Genomic DNA, 25,964 nt, shown 5'->3' with positions numbered 1-25,964 from the left:
AACTCCTTCCTAAGCTAGGACCATTTCCCACCGCGCTGGTCCACTGCGGGTTGGTGGGTTCACATATCTAGATTGATGTGCTTAATCTAGATATGCAGGTTTCATCACGATGTTTTCCTTCACCGTAAGAGCGATGGTATGCATTGTACATCAATTCAAAGAACTCATTGGTACATGTCAGCGCCGAGATTCGAACCCGCATCTCTTGCGTGAGAAGCGGGCGCTCACCCGACTGAGCTACCACCGCTCCATCTCCTGTATTGTATCCATTACAAATCAGTGATACAGTGCGAGACCTATCCCGTGAACACAACAACATACAGTGACAAGTAGGTGCAATATTGAAGTAAGTACATTAAGGACGTCTTGCACAACAAAGTTAAATAAAATTAAATAGTTTGTCTCTTGCTCTGACAGCATAATGTCAGAGCAAGAGGTCATAGATTTAATTTTATTTAACTTTGTTGTGCAAGACGCCCTAAACACCGCATCAGAATATCACCAACTAAAAACGTTAATATTTTGTTCAAATTTTAAATTCATAGTTTTAATAAATTGGGGCCATTTTGGTGTCTATATTTTGAAGTTAGAACTTTTTCATTGCTCGTGAGTGTATGTGGCATGTGTTTTGAAGTTGTCAGTGTTGCCAGTTGTGAAACTAATGTACTGTGCGTCGGTTAGCAGAAGTGTTGCCAGTAATTTACGAAGTGTGCGAGCGTGGTGCGTGATCCCTCGGACCCAGTGGAGTATAGTGGAGGTACAGTCAGCTATTTACATACAGAAGTACTGCGGAATTACTGAAATATAGAGTACGGAAATTTTATTGGAATACTTAATGTCGTCCTAGATTAAGGAAGGAATGTCAAAAATAATATATTATTATGATCACGTATGAGCTTTTCAAATAATACAATTATTAATTTCATTTAATGGAGGAACGTACTGATGTTGATTTAGGACGTGAGGACCTGAGCGGTTAAATTTTACAATTTAAAAACATAGAATTCAATCATTGAGTCTATGATTGTTTCTGTATAGGTACATATCATTATTTTCAGTGACAAAATCTATAGTTTGATATACCTAAATGAAATAAAATTGTGTGTTAAATTGTAAAACTAAATTTTGCTTTGAGAATCGACATCACTGTGTGTCTGTACCTCCTCTATACTTCAGCGGGATCGCACGTGATTAGGGAAACAAATGCGGGTGCAGCATTTTCCCATCGCCTGGGCCTTTAAGAGCTGAGACATATTATTATTATATGAAAGAAAGAAAATACATTTATTTTTATTATTTACTCCCTAAACTTAAGACCGCAAAAAAAAATGCAAGCACGGTCATTTTCACACCCTGTATACATAAAAGAGTGCACTAGTTGAGAGCAGAAACCTTAAAGACTTCACAGACTGACCTGACAGAATAAGTAAGGTATACAGCCTAGAATTTTATTTTCTCCTCATAGTGTATACATAATTTTAATTTATAAAATAATAAGTTAGTCAAGGGCAGCCGAAAAAGGTTGAAATAACACCATCACTCGCCGATCCAGAATAATAACTTAAGAAATTCAATTATAAACACTAACTCAGGCTTATCCCTGAAATACTACGGTGATTTCAGGCGATATCAATTTCATCAGTCTTCAAATTGCGCTAATATTCACAAATTCCACAGCAGCAGTATAATATCAGAATTATTATTTTCGTTTTAATAATAAAATTATTATTAACGGGCAATTAACACGTTCGCTGAGAATTATTTCCGTTGACTTTGCAATAAATTTCTGGACAAAACAAACTGAAAGGGACGTACATACTTCGTACCGAAAGCTTCCGCTTTATATTAAGGAGGGGGGCTCTTTTGGTTACACTTATTTCTATTCTATTCTATTCTCTGTGGGGGTGTAAGTACCAGCACATGGCTCTCTCGAATGGAACTGTTGTGCATATCCCCAAGGATAAAAAAAGATAAAGATAAAAATTCTTTATTCGGTGTCTAGCACCACTCACCAAAAAAAATAATAATAACATAAGTACACAAAAAATAAAACAAAAAACGAAATTAAAATTAAAAGTAAAAAAAACAAACAAAAGAACATTAAGAATAATTAAAAAAAATATATATATAATGGTGTGAGTTGTCCAGCACCGAAAAGGCCCGCGCCTCAGCTTACACCGCTACAGATGAGGTGGCATCCACCCACCTGACGCGGCACTGGTTTTCAGTCGCGTCCTAGAGTGACTGTAATTTGACCTACTGTTATAAAAAAAAATATACTGTATATAGGTATACGGTTATACATAAATTTTATACTTAAATACCAATACTGGATAATATAATGACAATCATAAAAACATACACATAATATATAATGCAAGCATGTATACAATAATTTGGTTCTAATGGTTATAAACAAATAAAAATACTAAGTGAGGGTAAATGTGCCTTCGGCGTTTCAGCGGGCGAGCGACACCGGTCACACCGGTCGCCTCGCTTGTTTCAGCGCTCAGAACAGCCCGTGCCGTCGGCTGAACACTACGGTGAAACAGTTTTACAAACACAATAGATACAGTGTGAGTGAAAAAGGAACACAATTAGCACCACACAAGATCCATTTTTCAATAGCGGATAATATTGAGAAATAAAAAAAGGTTACACAACACATTTAACAAATAACTAATTTACTTTTAATAATATAAACGAAATAACTATTTAATTGTATTAGAGCATCATTCATTAGGCCTAAGTACATATACGTAAAAAATAATATTTGTTTCAGGTTAACGTTTCGTCAGAACAAAGGTGTATTCCTGATTATATTATGTAAAGGAAGATAAACGCATAGACTTGCGGGCTGATCCCGTGGGATTGAGTGGGAAACTAGTACTCTACACGTGTCGTGACGAGAATGCCAGTAAGTAAATCACACATACTTATATTGTAAATAAATGTATATAAATATTATGTAACGCACTAACGTAAGCAAATAATAAATACATATTTTTTTTAAGTACGCTACTGCTAAATGGCCAGGCTCACCAACACGATCTCTGTTTTAAAAGGAGCATTCGCTTTAACTTTGACCTAAATGATGCAACTGATTTCAGGTTACGCAAGGTCTAAACTGCCTTCCTAAGCTTGAACCATTTACCCACCACGCTGGTCCACTGCGGGTTGGTGGGTTCACATATCTAGATATGCTAGATCTAAGAATGCAGGTTTCCTCACGACGATTTCCTTCACCGAATAAACCTATTTTGAACCAACTCCATCCAGCGATTCAAAATAGTGTTTTGGTTAAAAATTAAGGGAATTTTCTTGATTAAGTTTCACCCTACAAAGTTTTCCATTTATTCTAGGTACTACATAGATTCTATCGCCAGTAGACATAAAATGTAGGGTTTTTTAATACTTGTTTTTTTATTTCATATTAATTATATACACCATAAAAAGTTAAGTTATTTACGTTCTAAATGCCAAGATTTTTTGGAGAGATATCAGCAATTGCTTTCGCAATACCTAATTATTTCACAGATTAATATTTTCCACTTCCATTCAAAGAACAATCGACTTCCCCTTAATATCGCGAGTGGTTCCAAAACTTTAAACACTCTAAGATTAAAATAACGATCTGCCATTACTGCTTAAGTGCTGATAAGTATCCCAAATACTGAATAATCTTTGTTTATTTTGCAATCTTATACATTTTAGGGCTGATGTTTCAATGGTCACTGGTCAGATAAATGTTATCTGAAGAATAAAACTATTGCTGTCACTGTCTAAGGCCGGGGTCTCCTATTTCTCGTCGTAGGTTGCGTCCAGCGTCACGCCGTAGGCCGCGTCACGATGCTCACTACGTCTACGCGCCAACTTCGGCGTGTGAGGGAGACCGCATCAGTACATTTCTATAGTGAGCATCGTGACGCGGCCTACGGCGTGACGCTGGACGCGACCTACGGCGAAAATAGGAGACCCGGGCCTAATACAAACATTCAGATGCGACAGCAACAATTTAATTCCTCAGACAACACTTATCTGACTATTGCAAAATCAGCCCTTAGAGAAACAGAAGAATAATCACTAAACGGATTAAGATTTAGATCAATTTAGTCCCGTCCATCCATTACTGTCCAAATATTTTTCATAATAATAATAATAAATAAATAAAAAATATGTTGGGACATCTTACACACGGCCATCCGACCCCAAGCTAGGTAGAACCTGTGTTATGGGTGTCGGACAGCTGATATATCTACAGGAATTACATAGATAGATACATATTGAATATATAGGTAAACGACAACCAGACGGCAAGCACAAATGCTCGTCACACAAATGTTTGCCCTGGGCGGGATTCGAACCCGCGGCCCTCAGTTTCGGGAGCAGCTTCACTACCGCCTTAGCTACGGTGCCGTCTAATATAAAAATAAATTACACCTAACTAACCACTTTATTAAGATTTAAGACTTAGCCCCTGTTCCACAATGTCTGGTTAGTGGCTACTTGTGAGATAAAATACATGCTGTCACTGTCAAAAATATAATAACAGAGAGTGACAGCTTGTATTTTATCTCACAAGTAGCCACTAACCAGACATTGTGGAACAGGGCCTAAGTTTAGTAATAAGACGGTGAAAGTCAAAGGTCGGTAACATAAAATCAGGGTGTGCTTTAGTATATGTTTGAGGTCAAATACTTACGTAAGTACCCATTTTATTGTGCAAAAGGTGGCGTTAAGGGGTAGTATTTCAGGTTTGTTCGCTCAGTTGTCTGTGATAAAAACCGTAGGTATTCAGTTTCGGGCTATTTTTACTACACTCACGTTATACGTTTCATGGGTAATCGGAAATTTAGAAAGATTTTATAGACATAGATCATAAAATCTACAAGCTGAAGTCGCAGTATGTAAGCGAAGCGTGGAACGCCCTCCGATAGCCGCTGCTGGATGAGGCAGGCCGTGGACATATTATTGTGGTTCTCTTTTGAAAAAAAAAAAACACGCACTCACGCCTTGATACAGACGAATTGAGAACCTCCTCCTTTTTTCTAAGTCGGTTAAAAAGGGAAAGGGAAACAATATGTCGGGTAAGAGTGACCTTTGCCGACGCAGAAAGAGATACATAGAAAAAAACACTAATCCACAAAGTAGTATTCGCCTTAAGCAGCTGTCTATGAGCCTGCATTCTTTTCAGCATAGCCCCTTTATTACTACGCTCAGTAGCGCCCGAGAAATAAAAGACGGCAGGAATGCGCGGCATGCTTACCCTTAAGCGTTCATATCTGACGTAGAACGGTTGTTCGAGACTACGCCTTAAGTTCTAAACCGTTTTAAACCCATTTTTCGGAGAGTAATTGGTGAAAAATATACGCCTGATATTAAGGTACCTACTCACATTTAGGTTGTATAAGTAGTTGATGAAAATACGCTTAATATTTTTTTTGAGGAATGTATGTATTTACAGGTTACTTGTATACTTTTTTGGTTTTTATTAATTAAAGAAAAACCTTTCCTAAAAATAAATTCACTTTATTATTATTTTTGTTTTTAAGGTGACTCGGAAATATCATCAACCTACGAGTAAGTACTTAATACCCAAAATCCGAGAACAAAGTACGGATACCTACTTTCTTCTTCTGTTAACAACATAAGAAGAAACAAAAGACGGAACTGAACTATAAAAAACTACGTTCACATAATGTTTGTTTCAAGAAAGAACAAAAGATAATTATCAACGATTTGTTCCCTGCTAATGAATGGTTCTCTAGTAAAGTGGACACTTTAGTTTGGAACTTTGAGCTGTGAAGACCCGTTAGAAAGCTAAGTTTCATCCCAATTTGTACAGAAAGAGAAAATATCATTATAGATTTCTAGAAGTTAAATTGTTACCAAAATATTTTCTTTTGCCTACCAGGATCAAGCCATTTAATATTTTTGGACCTTATGGCATAAAATTCAAATTATTGTAGAAGTTAACTAAATGGTAGTAGTTAAACTACTGTTTGAAGAAACTTTTGTTTTGTTTTTATAGTTTAATGTAACATTACTTGTATTGAAATGATACAGCTTTAACTTAATTCAAGGCAATTTAAGGTCAAACGGGCCAAATACCAAAGCAGAAAGTTTTGAAAGTTGATAATTTTTCACTGTCCAAGTAATTAATGGCCGTACGAACAGATTCTCACTTTTTTAAACTGCAATCTCAATTTAATTTGCTTTGTAATTGACCCCTCATCGAATACGAGACCCTGTTGACTGCATAATTTACAATGTTTTATACTTATCATACTTATAAAGATGTAATATTCATTTTTTCTTAGCTCCATAACAACTGGACCGTTTCGAAAAATAGTTTCACCATTTGTAATGCTACAGCATCACTGTCCTGTCTGGAAGAGATTACTTTTAGTAATAAGGCCGCCGATTGTACTAAGTATTTATTTTATTTTCTATGTTTGTGAAACTGTTTCTGTTTGTGTGCAATAAAGGGTATTTTATCTTTATCTTATTACTTTTCAATGCCATGGGTTACGTTTTATTCCCATATTTCTACGGGACACCACTTTGATCGCAATGGGAAGCTACCCGGAAACATCATCATCATCATCGACCCAACACGTCCCCACTGCTGGGACACGGGTCTCCTTCCAATGAAGGAAGGGTTTAGGCCTAGTCCACCACGCTGGCCTAGTGCGGGTTGGTGGACCCCAACACAAGCAAGCTTGTGCTGAGAGAGTTGTCGGGTAAGTGGGCAACCCGACTGTCAGATGTTTTCAAGCCTCATGGCCTCTGACTAGGCTTAACGACTACTACTGCCGAAGCAGCAACCGGGACCCACGGCTTAACGTGCCGTCCGAAGCATGGAAGCGACCAGAAAAGAACCACTTGAAATCGGTCACCCATCCAATGGTTGACCGTGCCAGTTGTTGCTTAACCTCAGTGATCAGTTACGATCACTGAAGCCCGCTCGATTACGGACGCTTCCGCAGGGACCCGGGACCCAGAAACGCCAGTAAATAAAGAGTTCTGTCACAAGATTTCAAAACCCACATTTGCAACAGCCTGTACAAAAAGGGCTTACGGGATTCAATTCGGTAAAATTTACGTATTCCATTTAGTAAGCGATAAATTTTCGGAGGGTGAAAAATAATAACTCATTTGGTAAATGTGAAAACTCGAAAGGATTAGCCACGTGGAAAATGCAGGAGGGTTACTCTATCTACAGGGTGTCACGTGACGTCACTTTTTACTATGGATAATGTTTTTTTTTTTTCGCCAATTTTGAAATTCTGATTTCAGTTACAGGCTTAGATATACCATGCTGCACATGAAGGTTTCGGCTCAGTATACCCTTTTTGCAACACCCTGTATATTGGCGAAAAACGAACGAAGCTGTCGTGCAATCTGTACGTTTAATACAACGAGATAGAGTCGTGGCTCGCGCAGCAGCGCTATAAAACCTCGTTTTTCGTCTTATAGAGTGACCCCCGGGCTTGTTTCAAACATGTTCTCACAAAATGGGGTGTGTCAGAATGAATGAGGCAGTAATTACATTTTCAAATGAGGTTTTTAACCGTCCGCCAACATAGAGATGTGTTATATTTTTGCCATTGTGTTGAAACGGAGGGGCATTTGTATATTTTAATACTGTGTAGTTGTATTTTAGTGTTTATACAGTTTTAGTTTTCTTTGACCTAAATTATTATACCTACCTACCTTCTCTGTCTATCATCGGGGTAATTCCAGTCCGGCGCGTCCTCGTCGCGGGGGTGGGCACTCCTCTCCCCAGTAGGCCGGGGTGAGTGAGTGGCTAAGTTCGGCAGGGACCCAGTTCCATGGGGTATAACATGGACCCCTTGCCCAGGGTCACGGGTGAAGACCTTAACGGCGACAGCAGCGGAGAAGATAGGATTCGGTACGGTGTAGGTCGGCGGATGAGGCAACGGATCTGGGGTACCGTAGGCGACAGTAAGGTCCAACCTGAACAAGTCGGCAGCTCCTGCAACCAAATTGGCTCCACACGTAGTGACTTGTCATTCCTGGGGATACAGCCAAGGAGGTCGAGAGAGGATCATGGATGCTGGGCAAGTCTGTGTTCCTTAATAATGCGTCCCAGGCATGCAGCGCCTGTGGAGAGGACACTTCACCCGTGCCTGGAAAGGTGCGGATAACAACACGGGGAGTCGCAGTCACCGGTTATAAGCTTCGCGCTAATAGGCGTACGCGCGGGCGCCAGGGGTGACTCCCGACGGTAGGATAGTCCATCGTGGCTAACTGACCAGTTACCGCCTGCCTAAGCTGGGCAGCCCCCGGCCAATAAGGTACTGGTCCGCCTCTCATCCTGCGCTTCTATAGGTGTGTGGAGCAGCAGGCATGTCACAATGTCTGAAACAGGATGGGATTTTGATACACCTAGCAAAACATTGAATAAAAACAATTATAAAACATCAAAAGTCACCAGATTTGCATCATGGAACGTGAGAACCATGCTACTTGGAATTTCTAATTCGACGCCCTCAAGCACCGACGATATACCCGAGCTCAGGAAAACCACCATCATAGACAGAGAACTTCTCCGCCTCCGTGTCGATGTAGCCGCACTGCAGGAAACTCGTCTCTTGGACGAAGGCAGTCTTCGTGAAGACAATTACACCTTCTTCTGGAAAGGGAAGGATGACGGTGAAAGACGAGAACATGGTGTTGGGTTTGCTGTTCACAACTCCTTACTTCGTTGCACAGAAACACCTATATGTGTGTCTGAACGTATAATGGTCCTAAGATTAATGTCAGAGTCAGGCCCTATCTCTCTTGTGTCAGCTTATGCTCCAACTCTAAAAGCTTCTGATGACGTAAAAGACAAATTCTATGAAGATCTACGGGAATGTCTGGAAAAAGTTCGTGCATCTGATAAACTTTTGCTACTCGGCGACTTTAATGCAAGGGTGGGAAACAAATCTGACAACTGGCCAGAATGCATAGGACATCATGGAATTGGCAACATTAACGATAACGGTCAACGCCTTCTGGAGCTTTGTGCATCTCTCTCTCTTTGCATAACGAACTCCTACTTTCAGAACAAAAGTATTCACAAAGTGTCATGGAAACACCCACGCTCAGGTCATTGGCACCAGATCGATTTTATTATAACTAAGAGGACTGACCTACGCGATATCCTAAATTCCCGTGCCTATCACAGCGCAGACTGCAACACAGACCATTCCTTAATCATGGCCAAAACCCGCCTTACACCAAAGAAAATTCATTCTGCTAGAAAAGCTCCTCGAAAAGTTGCACTGAACACCGCAGCTATGCAGGATAAGGCTCTATATAAAGATCTGGAAAAGCTGATTGAGGAAAAACTTAGCAAGGAATCTTTGGAACAAACCACTAGTGCCGAAGATATGTGGCAGCTAGTGAAGAAGGAAATAACACAAACAGCTGAAAAGGTATTCGGCAAAAAAGAAAGGACTGTTCGTGACTGGTTCGCTGACTACGAACACATTCTGCTTCCTGTTATTGAGAAAAAACGAATAGCTCACACTAATCTCCTTAACAACCACAGGGATCCTGCCAAGACACATGCATTCAAGGCAGCCAAAGCAGAAGTACAACGCGTCAGTCGCAGTTGCGCTAATGAATATTGGGTAAAGCTGTGCCAGTCAATACAACAGTGTAAGGATGTAGGTGACTTCAGGGGTATGTACCAGGGAATAAAGTCTGCAATCGGCCCGACTAAAAGAAAACGTGCCGCAATCAAAGATCTTGATGGAAATCCGATTGCCGACAAAAGAGAAGAGCTTTCAAGATGGGCACAGCACTACACGAACCTGTACTCTCAAGAAGTTGCTATACGCCCCGATGCACTAGCTAATCTAACTCCTCGAACCGTGGCGACGGAACTTGACGTCCCCCCTAAAGGTGATGAATTCATTAAAGCGCTCCAAAGCCTAAAACTAGGTAAAAGCACGGGTTCTGACAATTTGCCCGCTGAACTGATAAGGCTCGGCTGTGTTTCTTCGCCCCTGTATGCACTCTTACTGCGTTGTTGGGATGAAGGAACTGTGCCTCAAGAAATGAGAGACGCTGACATAGTCACCTTGTATAAAGGTAAAGGAGATAGAGGCGATTGTAACAGCTACAGAGGAATATCCCTGTTAAGTATTGTAGGAAAGGCATTTGCGAAAGTTGTTTTACGAAGGCTGGAAACTTTGGCCTCCCAGATATACCCGGAATCACAATGTGGGTTTAGGGCAGGCCGTTCGACCAATGACATGATATTTACCCTTCGGCAACTTCAAGAAAAGAGTCGCGAACATTGTCTCCCTCTTTACATGGCCTTTGTCGACCTCAACAAGGCATTTGACACTGTGAGTAGAGAGGGGCTGTACGAAGTGCTGAGTAAGATTGGATGCCCTCCAAAACTTCTATCCATCATCAGGTCCTTCCACGATACCATGAATGGGTCAGTAATATTTGATGGTGAAAAATCTGAACCTTTCGCCGTTAACCGTGGAGTCAGACAAGGCTGCGTGCTAGCACCTACCCTCTTCGGGATCTTCTTCTCTGCACTGCTTCTGACTGCTTTTGAAAACTGCGACGTCGGAGTACATCTGCATACAAGAAAGGACGGAAGGCTATTCAACATCAGTCTCCTAAAGTCAAAACGAAAGCGTCAAGATTTGATTGCTAGAGAACTCCTTTATGCAGATGATGCTGCACTAGTTGCTAACTCGGAAAGCGAACTCCAGGAATTAGTGACGAGATTCGGCAATGCATGTCATATGTTCTCTATGAGTGTCAACACCAAGAAGACTGTAATCATGGTGCAGGGCGTTGACCAGCCTCCAAAAATTTCACTCGACGGTGCTGTCCTAGAAGTTGTGGATCATTTTTGCTACCTTGGCTCAACCACCACGTCCTCGCTATCAAACGACAGAGAAATAGATACTCGGATTGGCAAAGCGTCAACTACTTTTGGAAGGCTCTTTGCACGCGTTTGGAGAAACCGAAAGCTAACTACGAACACCAAAGTCCTCGTATACCAGACCTGCGTCCTGAGTATATTGTTGTACGCTTCGGAAACGTGGACTTCATATGCGAAACAAGAACGCAAACTTAACGCCTTTCATATGCGATGCCTGAGGACTATTCTTGGAGTCACATGGAAGGACAAAATGAGCAACGAGGCAGTTCTCACAATGACACATTGCTGCAGCATAACTGCCATGCTAAAGCAGAGAAGGCTTCGTTGGCTTGGTCACGTTCATCGGATGGCCCCTGAGAGACTGCCACGCCAAGTCATGTTGAGTGAAATAGCTGATGTAAAGAGACCTGTTGGGCGCCCAATTCTCAGATTTAAGGATGCTTGCAAGCGGGACATGAACAGCTTCGGTATTCAGATAGACGGTTGGGAAGAACGCGCTGACATGAGACCTGAGTGGCGCCATGACGTTAAAGTTGGAATGTCAAAACACGACGAAGACTGGCTAGATAATCTTAAGCAGAAAAAACTTCGTCGTGATCTACCACCTCCCATACATTCATGTTTTGTTTGCGATCGATGCGGAAAGAAATGCCGTGCCGCTATAGGCTTGTACAGCCATCAACGGCGATGCGGCAACCCATAAACCTACGAGTGCTGCAACTACCATCTACAACAGATGCTGTGGCCAATGATGAAATTATTATAGCTATAGCGACCTTAGGTAATTATTCTACCAGCTACCCTAAACCTTACATAAATAGTATGGATCTGGCAACACGTTTTTTTTTTATAATCTAATGAAACGTATGACCGATACCACTGGAGAAGAGCTAGGCACAGAATACTTTACCCAGCCGACAGCATAGATCTTTTCGCTTTTCTGATATCAGATGATCTGCCTTCTATGTCTTAACCAAAGTTATGTTATATTATGAACTTGTGTTTCATTTATTTTTAATTTGTTTCTTCCGTAATTATTTTTTTAACATTTTTTTTTAATTTCTAAATTGTTGTAAATTAGAAATTCAAATGGTGGCCCTCACCTGGGGTTTGAACCCGGGACCTCTGGATATTGAAGCAAAACTTCCACCACTAGACCACAGAAGCACACGGTCAGTCATGAAGAAACCCAGATTGAGATAAGGTAACCTAATGTTTTAGCTACCCTTACCCTCAGACACAGCTTGTAAACTATTACAATTACTGCCATTTCACTGGATAATTACCACATAGGCCGAGAATGTATGATAATTACCCTTTAGATGCTAAAGAAGGGTATTTCAGCCGTTAGTGAGGCCAAAACTAAATTTTAATGAATAATAATAATAATATGTAGTAGGCAGAGCCTGTATGTAATATGGATATCGGACAACTGATATATCGGCACAGATATATATGGATAGATACATATTAACACCCAAGACCCGAGTACAATCACAAATTTCTGCTTTTATCTAAAGAATGGGGACATTGTGGTTTAATGGTTTATAAATAAATCATCAAAGGTAGTTTTTGAATCTGTTAAAATGTTTATAATTCACACCACCCCACCATGTATATTCAGGTCATTAATTTCAACAACCGACGATTAATAAAGCAAACAATGACTTTCACTTTTTTAGTAAACATGAATCAGAAACTTACTTAATTAAAAATAAATAATAATCCTATTTAATAATTTTTGCACAAATGAATATAGGTAAATAAGTGTACTCACAAAGGGTGGACTTTATGCTAAAAGTATTTTCTACTCGACGTGATGTGAAGATACTCGTACCACAAACCATTACGAATACAGATAGGTACCACTCTGTTTCCGTAGTGACAAATAAATACAAAAACACAATTTTCCGCCATGAATCTTTATCTTGGTTACTCACATATTTATTTAGCGGAACCGCCCTTCTTTGTCGCGTTCAAACGAATGTCTTTTGACACTCAAACGGTTCGCTCGCAGTCATGTATCTTTAATTTGACGCGAAATCTCAGAGGGAATTTTTAATGATCCCGCTTGATACTCTAAGCCTCAGGCAGTTGCCTTCGTTGCTACAAGACTTCATGATGGTACGTTTTGGAAATACGATCATCATACGAGTAAGTATGTTGAATTTTGGATATTTATTGTCATTACCTAACATGAATACATAAAAAAGTTTTAAAGCGGCCTTTGGGTAAATTAAATCATTCCCTACCTTATAAAGGTGATTAAAATATGGTTTCCTAAATGTTTGCGAAGCAGATTCTGAAGTGGCGCAATAGTACACTCACGGGCAATGAATGAATAATGAATAAATGAATAAATATATTTATTTCACAAATAAGCTTAACCTAATACATCCCACAAAACCAAGTACATATTGGTTTGTCTGTGGGGAGGGAGTCGCACTTCTTTTTCTATGAATACTTATACTTAAAAAGTTTTAACTTAACATTTTGTTAACATTACAAAAGATAGACATACCTAACTTTACATACATAGAAATATTGTTGATTATTAATGTTATATAGGGTAGGTTTTTAATTACACAGCAATATTTTGTAGAAGGAAAGTTTTATATAATCTTGAAAATGTATTTTTATTTTGTTCATTTCTTATATGGATAGGCATCTCATTATATAACAATGGAATTCTGCGCTGTAACAATCTGCCTCCAAAATAGTTATTAACTTTTACAGTTTGGAATTTACCATGAGCCGCAGCTCTCGTGTTGAGCCCGTGGTGTATTGGTATCTTATGGTCTGGAGTGCTATGACTATTAATCGCGATAAGGTACCTAATAATTTATATTTCAGTGATGCAGGTAATATTTTACATATCGAGAACAATGCTTTATTATTATTACTATACTTTTTTCTTATATTTTTACTAACTAACAATTTAAAAAAATATATTTGAATATTTTCTATTTTGTCCATGTACATTTTGAATATAGATCCATAGCAGTCCACATGAAAAGGTTCCACTGAGAAAAACCGCAAATTACTCTTTAACGGAAAAGGCTAGCTTAATGATGCCTTCTGCTACATTGAAGTAAATTTAACAGAGCATCAGGATATTAATATACAACAAAAAACTGAAAATATTTGGTAGGTACAAATGTTAAATTAGGTAAATGTTTGAAAAAATTGGGGTCGTTTGATGTTTGCTTTTGTGAGTGGAAGTATTTCTTTGCCCGTGAGTGTAGTAGGTATTGAATACGGCACGACACCTCAACCCGTCCTAACGACGTTTCCAACAACTTATTATCCTACACCCAATAGTTTCTATACAATTTTGAATGGACCAATCACAGAGCCCGTGCGTAACACACCAATTTGACATGACGTGACTTGAAAACTAATCCCTAATATCATGCGTGCGATCTAAAACACTGAATAACGCAGTTTCTGAACGTGTTTGAACATTGGAATAGGGATAAATACCCCGATATTGCTGGAGGCAAATTCTCTACTTGCCTACGTGACTTCCGAACGTATCGTATAGTTACGGGTTTGGGCGCGGTAGGTATACAATCCTTTCAAATAACGTATGAGACACTGTTTTTATACTTGATGTAAGGCTTAGATTAACAATATACAGGTTGTTGCAAAAAGGGTAAACTAAACCAGAACCTACACGTGCAGCATGTTATATCTAAACCCGAAAATGAAATGAGAATTTCAAAATTCGTGAAAAATAATTATCGTTCTCCATAGTAAAAAAGTCACGTAATCTACAAACTTTCTATGGCAAATGAATTTCGTTTTTCCCGAATTTTAAAATTCTGATTTCATTTTCGGGTTAAGATATAGCATGCTGCACATGTAGGTTCCGGCTAAGTATACCCTTTATGCAACACTCTGTAGAACAAGATACCTTTCTTTTGCACTGACACTCCAGCTTGTTCGTACCTATATTGATAATCTAAGAAGTAAGGGAAGGAATGCTATCTATTCACACCATTCAGAAACTAGACCCTCTCTCAATTGTTTCCAAGACATTATCCTAGATCACTAGTAACTGTACAAGCAGAATTAAATCTTGTTGCTATAGTTTCTGCTTCTTGTAGCAATATGGCAGATTCTATAAACACCTTTCTCGATAGTTTCCAAGACACTAGCCTTAATCACTATTACCAGTAACTAAACATTTAACAAACAGAAACAGATCTTGTTGCGTTAGTTACAAAGCTGACCTTGCACTGCGGAAAGCGCTCCGGCGGCCGGGTGACCCTCCAGCCCAGCAGCGGCGGGATGCACACGAGCGCGCTCATGAGCCACACGGCGGCTATCATGACCGCCGCGCTACGTAGCCATATACTACCTATAAACACCTTTCAGAAACTGGACTCTGTCTCTATAGTTGCCAAGACACTATCCTAAATCAAGACACTATGCTAAGTCAAGACACTATCCCAAATCAAGACACTATGCTTAGTCAAGACACTATCCCAAATCAAGACACTATCCTACATCAAGACACTATCCTAAATCAAGACACTATCCTTCCATCAAGACAGATTTCTAAATCAAGACAGTATTCTAAATCAAGACACTATCCTAAATCAAGACACTATCCTAAATCAAAACACTACCCTAAATCAAGACACTATATCCTGCATCTTGCAGAAACAGATCTTGTTGCGTTAGTTACAAAGCTGACCTTGCACTGCGGGAAGCGCTCCGGCGGCCGGGTGACCCTCCAGCCCAGCAGCGGCGGGATGCACACGAGCGCGCTCATGAGCCACACGGCGGCTATCATGACCGCCGCGCTACGTAGCCATATACTACCTATAAACACCTTTCAGAAACTGGACACTGTCTTTATAGTTGCCAAGACACTATCCTAAATCAATACACCTTCCAAAATCAAGACACTATCTTATTTCAAGACACTATCCCAAATCAAGACACTATCCTAAATCAAGACACTATCCTAAATCAAGACACTATCCTAAATCAAGACACTATCCTATTTCAAGACACTATCTCAAATCAAGACACTATTCTAAATCAAGACACTATCGTAAATCAAAACACTATCCTAAATCAAGACACTTAAGTCAAGACACTATCCCAAATCAAGACACTATCCCAAATCAAGACACTATCCTAAATCAAGTCACTATCCGGCATCTTGCAGAAACAGATCTTGTTGCGTTAGTTACAAAGCTGACCTTGCACTGCGGGAAGCGCTCCGGCGGCCGGGTGACCCTCCAGCCCAGCAGCGGCGGGATGCACACGAGCGCGCTCATGAGCCACACGGCGGCTATCATGACGGCGGCTCGAGCTGGGGTCCGCTTCTTCAGGTAGTCCACCGCCTGTGGGGAGAAACAAAGATACAGATTAGGAATGGGCAGGAGAAATAAAGATATAGGTAAAGAAACGTTTATTTGAGACATGATAACAGCAATAAAACGTACAGAAAATAGTCAAACAATAACACAAAAGGCTGCTGCCCAGAGCGTCAAAATGGCACCAGCTCAGTATATGCTGTGGACAATAAGGCCATAGCGCTAGTAGGTTGGAGCAATATAACTTAGGGTGAGGTAGTTCCCTGATGGTTAAACCAATTTTCGATTTGTTTTTCTTTGATGATAGGTAATGTTACCTTAAGGGTTCTTAGCCATATTTTATCAAAAGCGGCTTAGCCGTTAAAAAATAGTGCGACTTTTACTTTTAAATATCGGGGTAAACGGTGGTTAGGTTATTAAATATCAACGGTAGTTATCATATCAGGCTTATGTGGCCATCATCATTACCCAGCGTAATATGTAGTAGTCATTGTTATAGTTTGCTAACCGTGGGCCAAGGGTTCAGGTAGCTAAAACATTAACTTATCTCTATCAGGGTTTCTTCATGACGGTGTTTAATGTACTTAGAGCTATAATATTTAGAGTTAATTCTTCGTAGCGAAAATTTAAATTACCTGATCATTGAAAGCATAGATAAAAGCCTTTTCAAAATTAGCATTTAAAATCAAAGTCGCCTTGATACATAACACATCGAGGATACCCTGTACACAATCCTAACTAATATTATAAATGCGAAAGTAACTGTGTCTGTCTGTCTGTCTGTCTGTCTGTTACTCTTTCACGTCAAAACTACTGAACGGATTTGAATGAAATTTGGTATACATACGGTCTAGACCCTGGGAAAGAACATAGGCTACTTTTTATCCCGGAATTCCCACGGGAAAACTTTTTAAGGCGAAGCGAAGCGCGCGGGAACAGCTAGTAAGTAATATAATAATATCCTAGCCACACAGCCCACAGTGGTATATAAGAAGTGTATACCTATGTAGGGACATACGTTGGTGCCTATGTATGGAGTTGACAATACAAAGGGGTGTTTACGCGTATTAGACGTGTATGACATAATTATAATATTGTTCTATTTGACCATTTGATACGGGCTTTAGGTTAATCTAGTTTATAGGTCACCACACATATTAACGTAAAGGGATCGCCTCTTTTTCTTATAGCATTTGATCAGTAGAACGCGAGCTCGCGAACGCCTGGTTGACAGAAGAAAAAAAGGCGATACCTTTACGTTACACTTGTATGTGCTGAGACCATGGAAGTAATAATACAACTGGAATGCGCACTCACCAAAATGATGCAAACAAAAATAGACCTAACGAATTCACCTTAAGACTTATATTTGAAGTGAAAGAGGCCGCGAGCCGATAGAGAGGGTTACCACAGAGCCCTTCCTCTCTTTCTAACAATTGCCAGGATTTAGTTGTGTAAGCTTTAGTAGATTTTGTACGAAGAGAGCTATGCAAAAAACATATTAAATTAACCCATAGACTACTGTATATTATATCATTTTCAAAACCAAATTTATAATAAATCATTATAAACATGTAATTTTAATGAAATATTTGGTATTTGTATGAATAATAATTTCATAAAAAATATTGGTAATTTTTCTAAATGCTTTACGACAAGACCGAAGTTGTCAAGATGACGGATGACGTTTATACTGTTGTGAGAGACGTTATGGTTAGGGTGACCATTCATTCGTACTTTTGAATCACTTTCCATTAATTAGGACCTGTTTCATTCAACTTTTAGTTTTATTTTATACGTAAGTATCATTAGGTATTATTGTGACTGTTATCTTATAAGGCTGGTAAAGAGTTATGAGCTGTTGATTTTTTTGGTGATAGATATGAGTATTATAAGATAATTTAGCAAGCTTAAAACCGGCGGAAGCACTTAGGTTGAGATATTTTTTTGAAATCTTATGATTTTCATCAACTACACTTTACTAGACTATGTAAACGGAACACCCACAGAGTAAACACGTTTTAAGCCGCGTACACACCGGGCCAACGAACGCCAACGAACGTTTTTCGTTGGCCTTCGTTTCTGCAATCTGCCCTGTATTATGTATGTTAATATCCATCGTTGGGATAACCGTTGGCGTTCGTTGGGCGTTCGTTGGCCCGGTGTGTACGCAGCTTTAGGTACATAGTTGCGTTTAATGTTAACCTGTTTTGACAATCTATACAAATTTTACCTTCACCCCATTTGTTTACTCAATTGTCATATCACCAAAATACATTCGTACCTACATTGCAATCGAATTATTCGAATAATAGGTGACTTTGAGACCATCGACACCTATTCGCGACATGATAGATTAGAAGTGATGTCTCATGAATTACCTAAAATTATGGTCACCAAAAATAGAAAGAGATGGAGGGCTCCGTGCTGACTATCTCTGTCGGCTCGTTTTTTTGGTGCAGTTTAATTCAATTCAGTGCAATTCCTGTTGTATTATTACTTCCATGGCTGAGACCCTATATCAATTCTATAGGTACACAATATTTATGTTTTCAGTTGTATATGTATATTATTGTGATGCGCTTTTAAATGTTCGATATTGCGGAGACCATCATCAAGCTAGCCTTATCCGTTTAGGAGTAATTTGGTGCTATTGTCACCGTAACCTTCTCATTGCTCGTGAATATATGTCATTTTGAAGATGGCACTCACTTCTGTTATAAATTTAGCGTTGTCTGAAACTGGTAGCCAAAGACACAAGACCCAATAGCCCCCCAAGGATTCACTGCAATACAAATGCACCGGTTCTTGTATAACCGGACCGGTAGCTCTGGTTTCCGGTCAATTTGCCGGCAGAATACTTGAATACTTGATGGCTGCTTCATGTGAGTTAGCGTTCTAGGCTTACAAAGACTTGCTTGGCTTATGTGCTGTGCAATTGTATCGAATGTCTTACTACATAGAGTAGTACACTAGCTAGCAATGAAAAAGTTCAACTTACAAAATGCCGACACCATTTATTTTGGTAGTCTTTATTCTGGTAGCCCTATTTTTGCAAACATTTAAACACAATATTGACGTTTTAAGTTGGTAATATTCTGCTACGTAAATGAATAATCAACTTGCTGCAATGTTGCACATGGCGTCATTAAGCTACTGCGTTTGCCGTTTACGAGTTATTTAATGCCAATAGGCCCTGGAACTTTTTAATTGATACCTATAAATATTTTGGTAAATAAACATAAAGCAGATAGGTATAATGATTCAGTAGTGCTTTTGGGCACCCCGACATCGGCCTCCAATAATCGTAGACAAAAGCTAAAAAAATAAATTAAAGTAAGGTTCATTACGTTCATTCTTATAATACCAGATTGGTATTTTAAGGATTTTAAAACCTCTCAGTTGAATAAAAAGTAATGGCGAGTATTACGTTCGTTATTTTTTGTAACAATTTACTTTTGACTTCTTCGTCAATTATTTGACAAAGATAAGTTACATCAAAGAAAAGCCTTAAAAATATAATGAGATTTATTTCTCGCATCTTTCTAACTTAACATTAATTGTGTGAGCTTTGGACAAACCTACATGAATGGGTGTGTGAAATCCTTTTATAAATTACTCTTTCTGTTGAATTTTCAGTAATCATTTCTGATTTTACATTATATAAAATATTAGACGACATCCATCTGTTACACCACGCTACGCATATCATGGCAAATGCTACCAAAATGTATACCTTGTTTTAGGGGTTTTGACCCCCGACGGAAAAAGAGTGTCAATCTATCTGTGTGTGTGTGTATATGTGTGTGGTAGCGTAGCTCTCAAACGGCTGAACTGATTTCGTTTTGTTTCTATGTTACCTTGAGTGTTCTGAGCGTACGTAGAGCCAGGTTTCATAAAAATCGGTTCAGCTGTTCAAAAGTTAGTGTCGAATGTCGCGATTTTTAAACGTTGGTTACGTTATGTTATTTATCCAGCATTTCTTTTTCACACTTTCTTTTTAATTCAGTAGCCATTATTCTGAGTATTCTCAGTGTCGGAGTGTGGCACGCGAGGTGGTAAGTGTATAACTAACTACTTCCTCCGTTCTCCCGCTCACGATTGTTATTCGATTTGCTCGTATTTATTGCTACCGTCTTGTCAAAGTCAAAGTGAAAGTGAACTCCACTTGTTGCGTTCACCCTTCCAGTATGCAATTTATAGGTAATGTTATAGTTCTTTTTCTTCGTTTGATATTACAGTAGGTACCGATCTATGAAGATATTTTGTTTCATTGGTCTCGTTAACTATAAGTTATAGTAAGTCGTTGTGTTGACTGAAAATGATGACGTAAACTTGAAACTGAACTTGCCAAGCGTACGTACGCACACAGAACTGATATTATTATTTTCTTTATAAGATATCGTATTCTATAAATATTTTTGTGCCGTTTCTTGCATTGTGTATGTATGACAATATAACAGTTGACTCGTTTCTGCAGCTACCTACCTACCTATACTTATTGTAGACCTGTAAAAAGCTTACATTAGGTGACAACATCTTTATCATTAGGTATTGAATGTTATTTTCTGTTTCGTTAATTTAAATTTAACGTTGTAGGTATCTAATTAAGATGCGGTCTTCACAATATGCCTTCCATTGACAATGTTGTAACTTTACTGTCGGTAAAGTTTTTACTGTTCTGTAAACAAATGCCATTCAAATATTTTACGCTAACTAGTCGCTACTTGTTGGCAATAAAACAATGAGTTTTGTTATTATTGTTAAACTTTGGCAATTAGTGTGAAGTTTAAAATATGGATGTTTTGCCAGTTTGTCGCAACAGTACAAAAGATGGCTGTTGTAGAAAGAGAATGGTGTATTTGTCATTTGCCATGGCGGAGGCAAAGTGTTTGTACCTAATTATGTACAGACGGGGGCAAAGAAACATTACCCCTCTTTAGAGTTTCCATCCAAAGGTTGTCTGGTAGAGATTGCTATAAGCAATAAGGCCGCCTGTGTGTACTGTTTTTATTTTAAAGTTATATTTTGTATGTTGTTCTTTTTTGGTTCAAATAAAGAGTATTGTACCTATTGTATTGTAGAGTTTGTACTCAAATCACCGTACGAAGGTTGGAAAAAGTAGTTTTAAAAAAGTACTTATTTTTACTACAGACTAGGTACTTAATTTAAAGTGTCACGTTCACGGCGCAGGGAGCCTATCGCGAAGTTAGAACTAAGTACCTAACATTTACAAAGTAATTAGTGCCAAATTCAACAACATACATACAACTTGAATCCGGAAATTGTAGTCAAAACAAGTTCGCGATAGGTATACACTGGTTGGAAAGAATCGCTATAGGTAATAAATAAAAAGGCAAGGAGGCGACGACAAACACGAACAAATAAATAAATACAATAATAACCTAGAAAAAGTTTCCAACACTCTAAGGAGTTCGCATACACGTCGCTCAGAGGAGGCTAATGCCCGTTTTCACCAAAACATCCTAAACAGTCATATTACTAAAAGTTTCTTAAGCTAAGAGACATCTTAAATCCAATCCCTACGTAAATTCATTTTCACCAAGCTAGAAACTTCCTAGTAATCCGTCACCTAAATACTAGTGATGTTTTTTACCGATTCAATTTCATTCATTCATTTTTCTGTCAACATTGGCTGTTTGTCAATTGTCTATGCTTTTAAAAGTATAATATTTGTTGACATCGCCTTATTTATTACGTTTTGTTTGTAAATAAGTAAACAAAAATTGTATTTTATCCTTCCAAAAGAGAAGAAGTATAATTTAATAAAGTGCAGGAAGCAATGGCGGAAAAGAGAAAACGCGGACAATTATTTTCATGAAACTATTTTGAAGAAATCCACCTTTGCTTTTCTCTGGTCCGTTAGGAGACGGAACTTGAAGAAGAAGAAGAAGTGGCATAGTGCAATATTGTTAGCATCAGCAATATCATGAATCAGTATTCATTCGTGGAACAGAGTGTTGATTAGTGTAATAAAATATGTTTTTATTTAGATCAAATAGATATTTTCACTCAAATCACAATGGTATTATTAATCGGAACTCAATATTTAAGTAGTAAGCAGGAATAGAACACTTTCTTTAGTTAATTTGAACCTTCTTAAAACGTCCAAGTATCCAAGTAGTTAGTAGTAGTAGTAGTTAAAACTGTCACTTTACTTTAAGAGGCCGAAATTCCACCTCCTTTTAAGAAGTCCCTAACGGATTTAAGTGACAGTTTGTCAGTGGTGAAAACCATTTTACGCTTAGGAGATCTTTAAAATGAGTTAAAAGTTTCCTAAAATTTAGGATGTCTTGGTGAAAACGGGCATAAGTTGCCCTCACTTTGTAGCTACGTTATGAGAAGTTTGTTTGCTAGATGCTTAGATTAACAATATACGATCAAGATGGACTGTTAGTGGAAAAGAAACGTATTGACAAATAAAACCGTATACGTAGGTACTATGTACTATATATAAATGTAGGATAAAATCATACAGGTACTTAGTATTTTACTAGCTTGAGGTCTGATGGCCATGGAGATGTCGATAAAATATATTTTATTTAAAAAACAGTGATGTAAGTTAAAAAAACAGTTTTTAGTTTTAAGCGTACCTGCCTGCATTGATTACCTGCTTACAACGTATTAGTACCAATGTTCCTTCATTAGGAAAATCAATATTTTACGTATCTATCTATCTAGCTGCACATTTTGATTCTAGATGTGTATCCTAAGTGCATTTTACTTATCCCAAAAACGGCGATAGGGTTCGCAACCTATCACGTGAGTACAAATGCGCTGCGAAAAGTGGGTGGCTCGCTTGTGAGCCACCTCTGACTACACCTGCGGGGATTACAGTCGTGAGTGCATATGTATGTATGTACTCGTATGTATCTATCTAAATACGTGAAACACAAAATCACCAGCCTAAACCATTCCCAACGTTGACTTTCCGCAATTCGTCCGTAGACACACCACGGGCGCTCACTAAGTAATAAACGAACAAGAAACTCGAACAAACCTGAGGCAAGTGAAAGTTAAACAAGGCGAGCAGTCTCACAGCCTCACGTAAATTTCCCTAGCGGCCTTATCGAGCCTTCAGGAGTCAGATTCTCATGTCGCAAACACAGTTGTGCGACCATCATGGAACTATAAAACTGGATTTATTCCCACGAAAGTCTCTAAACATGTTTTAAACAGGACGCTCACAAATAAATTTATATATTGTCCAGTCGTCAACAGAATTGAACAAAGATGAATAAAGATGCGTAAGTTAAGTTAAGTTAAAAATGCGTATGTATTTTATTCAAATCAAATCAAATCAAATCAAATATATTTATTGCAATAAATAACATGTTGCAGTAAGATGTTACACAGCACATTATGGACACAATGTCATTTTACCCATGGGTGTAGCAATATTATTGTTTAAAATAGTATTTTAATATTTACATTATTTACAATAGACCAATAACAATTAATAACATTACATTTACAATTCAATTAGAAAATTCAATTCAAAATAGATTTAACAATTTATAATTATACATTATTTACAATAGACCAATAACAATTAATGACATTACATTTACAATTCAATTTGATAATTCAATTCAAAATAGATTTAACAATTTATAATTATACACTAATGGAATTATTTATTATTATTCGTTATAAGTAGGTACCTATTCGCATTTAAATTCAAGAAATTCATTGAGGCTGTAGGGACTTATCACCAATAAAAATTGTTTTACTCTATTTAAGAATTTATTGCCTTTTAGCATTTTGATGTCATCTGGCAGTTTGTTAAATACTTTGATGGCAGCCATTTTTGTTGTACGGTCATAAGATTTCGTTCTACTTTTAGGTATTTCTAAGTTATACTTATATCTTTCATTAAGTCTATTAAAAGCGTTGTCTTTCGAACATCAACCACTGAATTCATTAATTCTATATAAACTTTTCTTTAACGGACCCTCGAAAAAGTCCTGTTTAGGTCTAAATTTTAAATGACAGTTTGTGATTCGTGTGGAACTGTCTTTTAAGGAGGAGAATAGACATTCAGTACGCATTCGCTAACGTTGCTATTGAAAGAAAGTCAGGACGTTTGTTCATTGTTCATATAAAATAACGTAAAAAGATTTGGGCTACCTTTTGGATAAGATATAAACCTTCATAAGTCATATATATGTTTGTGGAAGTGGCCCTAAATGTTTAGTTCCAAATACTGCAAGCTTGCGTTGCAGTTGAAATACAAAGGGTAAGCCCAGCTATCGACTTAGCCGATCCAGACATAGAATGTTACTGAAAATAGCTTTCAAGTGAATTTCGGACGTTTCACAGATAGAGCCTCAAATCTGAACCAATTAGGCTTATAGCGTTTGTCCACTGCAGCCGTCGACGGTTATCTGTTGGGAACGATTAAAAACATCGTGGCCAAATCACGGTTAAACATCCTGAGTCGATGTTGGTAAGAAGGATTATTTTTGGACATTTGTAAGGCCTTTTCCCAGCAGTGGGACACTACTCACTACACAGGCTGCATTAAAAAAAACTGTAAATCCTGTCAATGGGCAACATTTTCCTTCTTTTTACCCTATATTTTTATTATTATCGGAAACATTATAACAAAATTTGTACCTATGAGTAGGTTATTTTGTATACGTATTTTAGCCATGTTTTTAACTTAAGTTCACAATTTTAAAAGGGGAAATGACGTCATGATTTGCTCAGATTGCTTTCGCTGCCTAAACCAACATTACAGGAAAAAATAGACATGTATTTAGAGGTAAGTGTACTACATACATTACAAACAAAACACATAACTACTTATGCATACATACACAACAAACAAATAAAAACAAAGCTTAAAAACAGCTCCAGATTTGTTATTAATATCGTCCATTAAAAATGGCTATCCGATATTTTTCCGCGGCGCCTCGAGGTTACTCCAGCTTGACAGTAAACAGTAAATGGCGAAGATATCGGTGAACATACACACAAAAAACATGCAACATGTGTTAATTATAAATTTGTTTTTTTTTGCACTTCCCTACTTTCTGCTCCTGAACCTCCTGCAGGTTGACTGGTAGAGAATGCTCTTAGCATTAAGTCCACCTGATTGTACATCTAGTTTTGTAAATTGTGCAATCCTAACTAATGCGAAAGTAACTGTGTCTGTCTGTCTGTCTGTCTGTCTGTCTGTCTGTCTGTCTGTCTGTTACTCTATCACGCCAAAACTACTGAACGGATTTGAATGAAATTTGGTATACATTTGGTCTAGACCCTGAGAAAGAACATAGGCTTCTTTTTATCCCGGAATTCCCACGGGAAAACTTTTTAAGGCGAAGCGAAGCTCGCGGGAACAACTACTAAAAGTATAAATAAGTAAAAATGGTAGGTAAAGACAAATTGAGAACCTCTTCCTTTTTTCGAAGTTGATTAAAAACTCTCACGCAATGGATAGGTTTATAATATTATTATTATTACTTAATAATTTATCCTTAGGTTTAGTACAACGACATAAAGAAGTGGTTAGCGCCTCAGTGGTTGGAAACTTCATCATCAACACAACAACCCATCACGTCCACACTGCTGGGCCGGTCTCCTCCAAAGAAGGAAGGGTTTTAGGCCTAGTCCACCATGCCGGCCTAGTCAGGTTGGTGGATCCCAACAAGCAAGCTTGTGCTGGGAGAGTTGTCGGGTAA

General features: G+C 38.3%; 1 protein-coding gene across 2 annotated transcripts in view; it reads right to left on the bottom strand.

The window, feature by feature from the left end:
• LOC105379986 (alpha-2A adrenergic receptor) overlaps positions 1–25,964 on the bottom strand; it is a 393,199-nt gene that overhangs the window by 198,943 nt on the left and 168,292 nt on the right. For both annotated transcript variants that reach the window (XM_048630508.1, XM_048630509.1), the window contains exons 4-5: positions 16,177–16,284; positions 15,627–15,662 (exon numbers count right to left, since the gene is read on the bottom strand). In XM_048630508.1, the coding sequence (XP_048486465.1) occupies positions 15,627–15,662; positions 16,177–16,284 (144 nt within the window). The remainder of the gene's footprint in view (positions 1–15,626; positions 15,663–16,176; positions 16,285–25,964) is intronic.

This window comes from Plutella xylostella, chromosome 26 (genome assembly GCF_932276165.1).
Source record: "Plutella xylostella chromosome 26, ilPluXylo3.1, whole genome shotgun sequence".
Classification (NCBI taxonomy): Eukaryota; Metazoa; Arthropoda; class Insecta; order Lepidoptera; family Plutellidae; genus Plutella; species Plutella xylostella.
This window is presented reverse-complemented; position numbering and strand designations above follow the sequence as displayed.